General features: G+C 49.3%; 5 protein-coding genes; 3 read left to right on the forward strand and 2 right to left on the reverse strand.

Moving 5' to 3' along the window:
* Nucleotides 1–90: 90 nt before the first annotated feature.
* On the forward strand, nt 91–2,108 carry RCC_04345 (related to positive activator of transcription; the record flags this gene model as incomplete). XM_023769622.1 has 3 exons in its annotated part: nt 91–122; nt 177–936; nt 984–2,108. The coding sequence occupies 3 exons, from the start codon at nt 91–93 to the stop codon at nt 2,106–2,108; spliced, it is 1,917 nt and encodes a 638-aa protein (XP_023625390.1).
* Nucleotides 2,109–2,886: 778 nt separating this feature from the next.
* RCC_04346 (uncharacterized protein) lies at nt 2,887–3,939 on the reverse strand (the record flags this gene model as incomplete). The annotated part of the gene is made up of 1 exon (XM_023769623.1): nt 2,887–3,939. One exon carries the CDS (start codon nt 3,937–3,939, stop codon nt 2,887–2,889), a length of 1,053 nt encoding a protein of 350 aa, XP_023625391.1.
* A 440-nt stretch (nt 3,940–4,379) lies between these two features.
* On the forward strand, nt 4,380–6,104 carry RCC_04347 (uncharacterized protein; the record flags this gene model as incomplete). The annotated part of the gene is made up of 1 exon (XM_023769624.1): nt 4,380–6,104. One exon carries the CDS (start codon nt 4,380–4,382, stop codon nt 6,102–6,104), a length of 1,725 nt encoding a protein of 574 aa, XP_023625392.1.
* Nucleotides 6,105–6,682: 578 nt separating this feature from the next.
* Nucleotides 6,683–7,459, reverse strand: RCC_04348 (uncharacterized protein; the record flags this gene model as incomplete). The annotated part of the gene is made up of 1 exon (XM_023769625.1): nt 6,683–7,459. One exon carries the CDS (start codon nt 7,457–7,459, stop codon nt 6,683–6,685), a length of 777 nt encoding a protein of 258 aa, XP_023625393.1.
* Nucleotides 7,460–7,782: 323 nt separating this feature from the next.
* RCC_04349 (uncharacterized protein) lies at nt 7,783–8,433 on the forward strand (the record flags this gene model as incomplete). Its single annotated transcript, XM_023769626.1, has 1 exon — nt 7,783–8,433. The coding sequence occupies one exon, from the start codon at nt 7,783–7,785 to the stop codon at nt 8,431–8,433; it is 651 nt and encodes a 216-aa protein (XP_023625394.1).
* Nucleotides 8,434–11,068: the final 2,635 nt, after the last annotated feature.

The following is an 11,068-nucleotide window of genomic DNA, read 5'->3' on the forward strand; positions in this document are numbered from 1 at the left end:
ATCGTGCATCTTCGCCAGTGCTTGTTCTTTGTTCCACCGGCAAGTTGACCAGATCTCCGGTAGGCGTGGTCCTATCGGTCATCTCCAACAATGTCATCAACACCCACCAAACGAACCATTGCGTACGTCTGATAGATCCCCTTTCACAACGACTCTGCAGATTGACGAATAGATAGCTGCMACGAATGCCACAAGAAGAAGACCAAATGTAACGGACAAGGGCCGCCATGCTCAACATGTGCCGACCTCAGCATTGAATGCACATATCCCGTCCGTGACAAGAAGACCAAAGTTGGCCAAAGGTATCTCGATAAGCTGGAAGCGGAGAACAAGCGTCTCGCTGCTCTTGTCTCCTCGTTAAGCACATCTAGTGCCACACCTGCAGCGCAAACTCTTGTCGAGCCAAGAGCGGACAATGCGGATCGCAATCCCTTGATTGAAGAAAGACCATGGTTTTTGTCTTTTAAGAATGTAGACCTCCCAATCCACATTGGAGAGGCCGCTGACGCAGGATTCTCAACACGCCTGCGGCAGGCAGCTTCTTCGGCACCCGTCAGCCATCTGCCGAGAGTGAACTACCTGGCCGATGATGCTCTTCGTTCGTTTGGAGAAGTACCAATCGAGTTCCCAAGTGCATCGAGGGTGCGATTTCTCGTAGACGTTGCTTTGAAGACGACCTCCCGCAATTGGCACATCTCAAGAAGGAGTGTGGTGTTGGAGGATGTGCGAAGGATCAAACAAGACCCGGGGAATTGCGACTGGCTCACCAAATGCAGAATCTGGGCGTTGCTAGCCATTGGTGAGGCTTTTTCGTCTCGATGTGTGCTGCCAAATGAACCATTTCCTGGTGCAAGATATTGGACGAGAGCAATGCAGTTGGCACACATGCCTTCGGAGAGACCCAAATTGGATATTGTGGAAGTCAATCTTTTGATGGTATGGAATTGTCACTGTGTTTGACGGCCTTACTAATGGGAAGCAAGGCCTGCTACGCTGCATCCATGAATCGTCGTCACACGGCGATTCTCCTGGCAAGCCACGCAATGCGACTCTGCGTCGTACTTGGTCTGCACATCGAGATTGGCGAAACCCAGTTGCGAGATCCAGTGATGCGTGAACATCGATGTCGCCTTTGGTGGACAGCATATCGATTCGATCGAATGTGGGCAAGCAAGATCGGATGGCCACCTTCAATCCCGGATGATAGTGTCGAGATTGGGATGCCGTCAGATCAAGGTCTTGCCAATCTTTCACCGGAGATTCGAGGTGATTTTGGGGACGCTGAATACATCGTCATGTCTGTGCGCCTTGCAAAGATKCTGAATCATGCAGTCAACACATTGTACGTGCGGCGAAGGCAGCCGACGTCCTTCTCGGAGCGGGTGCAAGTCGCGGTAAGAGCGTTGAGGGATTGGGCAGAAGGCTTACCAGAGCATCTCAAATTGGACGACAGCGACGCCGACTCAAGGGTTGAGGGTCACATCCTCTACCTGCATTTGGCCTTTAACCAAGCTGTGATTGTCATCACAAGACCCATCTTGCTGCACTTATACAAGCAACGCCAGACGCCCATACACCAAGACAGTGCTCCACCTCAAACATTCTCCGAGTCGGCATTATCTTTGACGACAGCCTGCATCCGCTGTGCTCGACAGTCGATGGGGATGTTGAAGAGAGCGTGGGCGGAAGGAACATTTCCAACGTTTGATTACTTTCACACACAGTTTTTGTTCTCTTCAGCGACGATCCTTGCTCTTTCTGCCCTGCTCCAGAACTCAGGCTGGATGGGCGATCGCGAGGACTTTTTGCTTGCGTGGACATTCCTTCAACAGTTGGAGCTAAATGGTAACTTTGGTGCAAAGGAGGTTTGTATGCATGTTGAGGCGCTGGAGATGACTTTGCGAGAGAATCTCGATGTGGGAAGTAATTCTGTGCAGAGCGGTGTTGCAGAGGTGGGTGCTAGGCCGACATTTGCTCCGGTGGTGAATCCGCCGTTGCAGGACTTTCTCAATCATCCGGAGATTGATCTGGATTTCATGGATACTGGCGGAAACTGGATTGACTGGCAGGATGTGTTCTGGCCGGAGATGGAGCCTCCTGTTGGATGAGGGTGTGATGGATAGCCCCAAAACATTGCCAAATTCGAGCATGACAGTGAATAGCTTTTTACGACGCTTTGTCTGGGAAGTATGAAGCGTAAACCGGGCAGATGCACTTCTCATGAATGKTTTGGGTCCAGAATCGGCCGTACCGCGACAAGACGTGTGCTCCGTCCAGAAGTCGGCTACGGCTTACAGATGTGCCGTTGTTTCCAACGACGAGAATGCTGCTAGACCCGTTGTTTGCCCGGAATAAACGGCTTGAACCCGCAATCGTTGTCTGCGGCTGACGTATCCAGCTTCCCGTGGTCTTGGTTTTGAGGAGCGCCCTAGAAAGTGCGTCGGTGTTGAGCATCCTCCACTCTGCCGATGTGAACACAGTTGAGGAATTTCACCTCTCTTTTCTGTTGATCATATCGGGAAGCTCCTTCAGGGAGCATCTGTGGGACGATGTGTTTCGCTGCTGTGTATGTGATGCGTTCGATTTGCTCGAGACCCCAACGCTACCAGCGAGTGTTTGCTCAACGGGTATGACTCCGTTAGGAACATTCTTCTTCGCTCTCGCTTTACCAACACACAGGTCGTGGCATTTACCCTTCGTACTGTCGACACCCACACTCTTCTCTGCGGATTGCGTGGAGAATTCGTCATGAGATGCACGACTGTCCATCTTCTTCAACTCCGCGACTTTCAACTTGTTGAATAAATACAGCGAATTGATGACCCACAGGCTTCCTCCTGGATAGGACCGGGGCCATTTTTTGTGGAACGATCTTCTAGGACCATCTCATGTCTCGTGTTCCTGAACTCGACTGCAAATCGCCATTGGCGCATCTGAAAAACCCAATGCCCAGCAACGACTGCACGATTGCCATTCATCTAATCCGCAGTAGAGATTGACAGTATCAGGATCGTACACGATACAATCAAACCCTTGCTGCTGACAATGATTGCACGGCGAGCTAGCTCGTACTCCCGCAATCGTTTCCTCAATGTTGGCGATATTCGAAAGACATCGCTTGTGGATTTGTGTGAGATGACCGCTTGCCCAGTCTTCACGGGTGTCCGGGACAAGATGGCTATACCAGACATCTTTRTTCTCCGGCCGACGATGACGAACAAAGTCTGGCTCGACTGGTTTCCTGGGGTGTCTCGAGCCGAGTGAGACACTCATTGAAGCAGGGCCACGAGCACGTCGACGGATTTTGAATGGGTGCGGTCTCGCAGAAAGGGTATCAATTTCATGCAATTCTTGGAGAGCTCTGTTGCGAAGCTCGATACGTTGTGAGTTTCGAATGGACTTATCTGGCCTGCGCTTTCTTGCTCGCAGCTGAGAATGGCTGTAAGGTCTGCTGGAAGGTCCACCGTCAGAGAGAGCTGCGTCCTCCTCAGAGTCGGATGAAAGATCTATGGCAATGTCGCGTTTGGAAGCTTTCGTGGTGGCGACGCTCTTTGGCTCCTCTTTTGTAGAATCTTGCTCTGGTCCCAACATTATTTCTTCGGCATTAGTAGGCCTGTCCTCAACGAGGGGTGTGGAACCTTGCAGAGTCGGCTTCATTCCTAGAATCATGGACAGTGTTGGTCCATCATGGTCGCTCGGTCTGAAGTTCTTGTATAGATTTCGTATCTCAGCTTTGGCATTGCAATATGTAAGGTTGCCTTCTCCATCGTGTTTGTCGACGTCAATGGTTCGATCTRCACGTAAGATTGCCTGGACCTGTTGGTGAACAAATGATGAGGGCTGCACCGAGAGATATCTCAGGCACCGAATCAGGTGGTTGAGGGAAGGTGTCTTGTCGGTGGAAGTTTTTGAAGTCTTTGAAGGCGATCTACTAGGCATCTTCGAGACGTTTTGTGGATGTTGGTGATGTAGTCGAGGAAGAAGAGGTCCTCAGGATCAGTGATCGTCGTTGGCGCCATCGCGGGCCGGTTCCGAGAGCCCTAACCCTAGCTCTTACTGCAATTTAGATCAAGTTCTTCTTTTTGCATTCTGTCTCTGTCGTCAACATTCGTGAAGATGAAAATTAAGCGGCGAAGCCTGCAAATCATGACGAAGAAATGCTTGATGGAGCTTCTTGCCTCGCTGGTCATCGCCGGCCACCTTCCGACGGCACCGGAACAGAGTCATGCAGTGACCAAAGACGGTGTAGATGCGCACCAGGAAAAGCATCGGATCCATCGTCTTGAACTTTGAAGCATGACGATGACCCCTCTTCAGCAAATGCTTTCATTGCACGTCTCAAGTCTTTTCCTTTCCGTCTTCCTAAATATAACTTGGTCATGGCCGAGCAAGATCTTGCAGAGTTCTCTGGCGGGAAAGCAGAAGACATGCCAGAATCGCTCTGGAAATGGCTGTCGAAGGAAGCAAAGGCCAACCAAGGAGGTACAGCCTTCATCGCGACACATCAGCATGCGGATCTTTTGAGCAATCTGGTGCCACAGAAAACAAGCAAAACCGGGCATCTGTCTTGGACATATCATCAGCTGCTTGAAGCTGTTGAGCGATTGTCGGCGTTCTTCATTCGAAGCAACATCGCGGCTGGAGATGCAATCTACACCTTTTTGGATAATGACAGTGCTGCCGAGTGGACCCTCCTCTTCTGGACGGCTGCTCGTTTGGGAGCTGTTCTCGTACCGATGGACCCGAGAGCTTTGGAGCGAACAGAAGAGGTGGAAAGCTTGAGTGAAAATCTCAAGTCGAGCGTGGTAGTTGTGCTGGATGATGTTCAAGCTCGAGCTTTTGATCGATCGAAAGTTGGCGCAATCAAGCTCAAACTGATGTGTAAGGATATCGGAGGAATTGAAGGCTGGCAGTCTCTCAATCAGCTTCATCTCGACGGAGACGCCACCATACCTGATCATCATTCAAACCTCGAAGATGTTGCTCTCATTATGTGTACCTCGGGATCCACTAGCCTCCCTAAAGGCTGCGTTGTCACGGTGCGTGGATTGATTGCTCAAACAACACAGTATCACTCTCTGTACAATGTTCAGTTCGACAACAAARCTCGGCATCTTGTCACGGCAGCAGCATTTCGTCCCGTCTGCTATCTAAGCTGTCTAAACGCATGGGCAGCTGGTGGCGCTACAATCTTCTACGGCAGCGATTTTGACATGGAAAAGATTTTTGCTACATTCGAGGAGATGGAGATTACGCATGCCTGGTTTGTTCCCGCCATGGTGCATTTGCTGTACGGGCACTTTTCGAAGCAGAATACGGACGTCGCCACAACGAAGACGTTGAAGGTTGTCATGACTGCTGGGGATACTCTCGATCACGATCTTGTCGATGCTGCGAGGAAGATGTTTCCGCATAAAAGGACGAGATTCATACCTCATTGGGGTATGTCGGAGGGTGCACCGGTGTTTGGGTTTGTTGGGCAAGATGCAGAGGTGTTGAAGTTTGATGAGTCGACGGGCGTTGCAGGAGTTGGCAGGCCGCTTCCGGGGACAATTGCCCGGGTTTGTCAGCCTGGTACGACAGATGTAGCGAAAATGGGCGAGCAAGGAGAGTTGCACGTATGCTCCGTGGCTACCATCAATCGATATCTTGGTGGCAGGGCTGCGGAGGATTTTTATGAGGACGACAAAGGAAGGTGGTTCAAGACAGGGGATGCAGCGGTGATGGACAGAACGGGCGTTGTTTATATTGTTGGAAGGACAAAGGACATTATTGTTGTGCTGCATATGAGGCATATCATACCAAGCGTGTTGGAGGGATGTTTAAAGAGTGGATTTGGTGTGGAGGTCGTTGTTGTAGGGGTGAAAGACGATCATCATGGGAATGTGGCTGCTGCTGTGGTAAAGGGGATGACGGGAGGAGAGGAGAGGAAGAAAGAGATGGATGGGTATGTGAGGAGGAAGTTGGGAGTGGATCAAGGGTTGAAAGGTGGGGTGTGGACCTTGGAGGAGTTGAGAATGCAGGATTGGCCGTACAACACCTCGAAGAAGATTCAGAAGAGAGATCTAGTGGGTAGGATTGAGGAGTTGAGGGGTGAAAAGTAGATGATCTCACACTTGGTGGGATTAATTTGCTTGTCTGGCGGGAATGGGAAGACCCAAGTTTGCACGCCCCTGTGAGACTGCATCTGCTATTCAGGGCTCTCTATGATCCCTACTGCTCATACCGTCGATCCGCAATAACTACAACGAAAGACAGCACAGGGCACATCAACGCAAATCGGCCCTGGAGTAAACTATCAGCGGCATCAAATCGATACTTACTTGAAGGTGCAGCAATGGTTGACTCTCTGTGGAGACCGGTCTCGGTGCATCCTCGTGCTATGGTTCGGAAGACTTGAATGAGCGCCTATTGACGCTGCTCTCCTTCCACATTTATGCGGGCATTGAGGCGAGCGCTCACTTTCTCGACGCATCAGCTCTAGACTGAGAAGTGGGTGATGATGTCGTTGGAGCAGTCGTCAAGCGCTGTTGAAGCTGCTCGCATTCATCAACTCCAGCTTCGGTTCAGCGACAATACTCGTAATCGCCTCATTCTCGGCCACCGCCTGGAAAGGTTAATGTCCTGCAACTCTTCACGTTCGGGCTGTTCGACCGAACAGTAACGCCTTTAGCCAATCCTTTTATGGGGACGTGGTATATTGAGCCTCAATAGATGCCAAATCCTTTGCACATTGCCCGGCGGAGTCGTACCTCTGTCGCCAACAGCCTTGAATCACATTGCAAGCTAAGAGGTGATCCGTGCTTGGAAACTTGCCTTCCTTGAACAGCGCGTCTATCTCTTCCATGTCATCGATGCTGTCCAGGTGTTCGTACGGTTCGTGCCCTGTCATGATCTCGTAGATGGCACTTCCTACGGCAAAGAGATCGGAGTAGTGATCTGCTGTTCCTGGGCATCGTGGCAGATACGACTTTGTACCTTCGGCGCAGAAGCCCTGGTAGACGTTGCCATGCGCATGATATCTCCCCTGGAAATCACCTAACTGCAAGTCGTATTCGCTGGTGATGAAACAATTTCGAGGGCTGATGTCGCAGTGGAAAACTTCTTTTGTATGAATGTACTCGACGGCTTCTACCAACTGTCGTGACCATTTTAACTCTTCGCGAGGATCATTGTTGCGTGTCTGTAGAGTGTCACGTAGTGTTCCATTGGCAGCCTTCTCCAGTCGTAGGCCGGATTCGTCGAGCCCGTAGCACCGTAATATCCTTGGATGGTGGCCAAGGAGGTCGTAAATCCGCGCCTCATGCTCGATGGCCTCGCGATCGGTCGCAACATGAGGATACTTGAGCACCTGATTGCCACCAACGTCCCCGATGAAGCTGGTGCTCCCGACCGCGATGACCCTCTGCACTCCGGCGGCCGTGTATTCCCATATCACCTCTGGCTCATCGTTTGGCATGTCCGTGCAGTGTTCGTAGCAGCGGGAATTATCGTGGGCAGAATTATCGTGGGAAGGACGTCGCGGGGAATCGTAGGTCGTAGAAGGTTGTCGATATAGGTACTCACTCGCAGGAGGCCTTCACAGGTCGCGGGTGATCGTGGCTCGTAGATACCTACCTTAGGTAAGGTGGTTACAGATTCTCGCCGGAGACTTACTAGAACTACTTTGCGGAACGGTTCCGCTTCGCGTCACCTCACAAACTTTTTCGCGTCACCTCGCACTTCCACTCGAACAACACCCAACCAACCCTCAAAAATATCTCCCGCGACGACGACGAAGATATGAAGACTATTTGCTTGACGTGCCACGATCCGGAGCGCGACGGCCATGCCTGGACCGAGTGCACCAACCCGTGCTTTACGTGCGGCAAGGAGCACTTCCGCCAGGCATGCATCGAAGTGCCCGAGCTGTACGGCCACAAGGTGGACTGGAAGTTGCGCGATCGCGCCACCGAACGCCTCCACCAGAAAGAGCGAGATGCAAAGGTCAGGTACGACAAGGCCGCCCTTGAAGCGCAGGCCATCGACAGGATCTACAACCTCGTGAAATCCGGACAGATGGCCATCCCACCCCGCATCGAGGAAGATGAAGATGCATCCGTTGTTCCTGCTCCTGCTCCCGCACCCGCGCCCGCCAGCGGCTCTAAGCCCAGTGCGAAAGGCAAGGGTCGGGAGAGCGGGCTCAACGCGGTCTTCACGCTCTTCGGTGTTGCCGCGTGGGTTGACCTCTGGCCAGACTGGCACACGCCAGACGCGATGTTCACCAGTACGAATGCTCGGGCTCGGACGCGCAAGCGCTTGAACGAGGAGGTGACCGGTATTCGACCACTGGCTGCCGACTCTTTTCTCGTGCCCGTCTTGAAGGCCAAGGGCAAGTGGCCTCCTCCACCCCCAATGATACTGGCGGCGGAAGAGGATAAGATGGTGGAGTAGCAGCGTCTCGGAGAGAAGCCAAACGCGCTCCCCAATGGAACTTTGATCTCTTTTGAAGTCCATACCCCTCGGGGTTAGTCCAAAGTCGAGATGTGGCAAAGTCGTCACGACTTATAAGCGAAAGCTCTTTTCAGTGAAGAGAGCAGTCGCTGCGGTCAAATTTTCATCAACCTTTGCGCTTTCATGCAAGAAGTTGGGGAAGATTACCTTCATGATTGTTGCACGCAGGACCGAGCCTGCAAGCAGCACCGCACTGAGCCTCCAAGCAGCACCGCACCGAGCCTGCAAGCAGCACCGAGCCTGCGAGCAGCACCGAGCCTCCGAGCCGAGCCTGCAAGCAGCACCGAGCCTGCGAGCAGCACCGAGCCTTCGAGCCGAGCCTGCAAGCAGCACCGAGCCTGCGAGCAGCACCGAGCCTTCGAGCAGCACCGCACCGAGCCTGTAAGCAGCACCGAGCTTACAAGTAGCACCGAGCCTTCGAGCAGCACCGCACCGAGCCTACAAGCAGYACCGAGCTTGTAAGCAGCACCGAGCCTTCGAGCAACACCAAGCCTACAAGCCTATAAGTAGCACCGAGCCTTTAAGCAGCTCCCCGACGACCCGTAGTCGACCYCACTCCGAGCGGTAGTAAAAGCGATGGCGCCTTAATACCGGAATGCGTGTCTAGCATCTTCGATCCGACTTCGACGCACTATACGACTAGGATGTGCCTTACGGACTAGAATGTACTTTACGCGAGATATAGACGTATGCTTCCTAACACGATAGGAGCGGATAGGATAGAAGATGCTTATCGCGATAGAACGGCCATATATAAGCTCGAGTCTTTATAGTTAGTTCGTATAATTAAGCTCTACTATAGGTAACCTCTATAGCGGTAGTACGTAGGAAGTTATCTAGATTATTCTCCCCGTAGTCTTTAGTACGCCCCTCTACTAGCGATACGCGCTCTACTATATTCTCTACTATCCTATATCTCCTACTACTACGAATTTCCTTATACCCCCTAAGTAATATTAATATTAGTACTCTTTAGTACGTTAGCCTACTACTATATACCTTCGCTATAGATAAGGATCCTATTCGAGTAACGGATAGGTATATACGGCGTACTTTAAGTAAGCCTAACTCTAAACCTAATAATAATTATAATCTCGAGAGTATTACCGAGTAGGTTTAGGTAGAGCCTAAGGGTATAAAAGAGGCTCGAGAATAGATAAACGAAGGATAGGAACCCGTATAGACGCGTAGCGAATTACTTCTAGAAGTATTCCTAGTAGATTTAGGTAGAGCCTAACGAGTAATAGGTAGAGCTCGTCGTTAATACTAAGGAGAAATAGGGAGAAATAGAGTCTAGTTTTAGAATATAGACCTATATAAAACCTAATACTAAAGAGGGTAGGGATAAAGATATAAGGAGTTAAGGATAAAAGAGCGTAGTAGATAACCCGTATAAACGCGTAGTAGATTATCCTAAAGGTATTCCTAGTAAATTCGGGTAGAGCCTAATAATAAAGAGATTATATAGAAGATAAAAGGGTCGGTACGAGGAATAACGCGAGATCGAGAACTCGTATAAACGTATAGCGGATTATAATATTAGAGGTATCCTTAAATACGTCTAGGTAGAGCCTATTAGAAATATAAAGTAAAACTAGTAGGGGTCACGGCGAATAACTACTACGCGGGTAAAGAGGGTTAGTCTAGAGTATATCTTCGGATCTCGAGTTAGGCCTTATATATCGGAATTATATAGATTTTCTTACTATATTCTCTTAGATATTTAATTCCCTCTCGATTCTATATCTTATCGAGTATAGGGCCCGTATATTACGTAAGCAGTTTAATTTTAAAGTCGTCGTCTTTATAAAGCTAGCGTTACGTTTACTAAGAGCGTTATAGTTCCTACTAAGAGCGTTATAATTCGACTCTTTCTTAAGGATTATTACGATAGCGCCGTATTATACCTTATAAACATACTATCTATTACTCTATTATAGGCTTGTACGCGAGTAAATTAATCTAAAAATTCTATAAGGTTTTTAGTTCCCTTAAATACTATATCTATATTAATTACGCCCGTAGAGATAAGGCGGAGAGCGTTATAACTCTCGCTAAGAGCATTATAATTCGATTCTTCTTTAAGGACTACCGCGATAGCGCCGTATCGTACCTTATAAATATATTATCTATAATTCTATTATAGGCTCGTACGCGAGTAAATTAATTTAAAAACTCTATAAGGTTTTTAGTCCTCTCTAATATTATATCTATATTAATTACGCTTATTCTAGTATATAGTTCCGGGTTTAGGGTTAGACCTTATATACCTAAACTATATAACTTTTATCGCTCTATATTATATAGTATATAATCCTCTCTTATTTCTATATCTCCCTACCTATAATCCACTATTAGGATTAGGTTAATTCTAATAGCGGCCTTATACAAACAAAGTTAGGGTTACGACCCTAAAGGGGTTAATCCTAATAGGTTAATCCTAATAGGTTCCCTTTATCGTATATTTCTAACGTTTAGACAGCTTCGAGTATATCGTAGAATTATAAATCCGCGAAGTATCTAAGTCTATCCGAGCGCTACCTACCTATAATCCACTATTAGGATTAGGTTAATT

Source organism: Ramularia collo-cygni, assembly GCF_900074925.1.
Source record: "Ramularia collo-cygni strain URUG2 genome assembly, contig: RCC_scaffold05, whole genome shotgun sequence".
Lineage (NCBI taxonomy): Eukaryota > Fungi > Ascomycota > Dothideomycetes > Mycosphaerellales > Mycosphaerellaceae > Ramularia > Ramularia collo-cygni.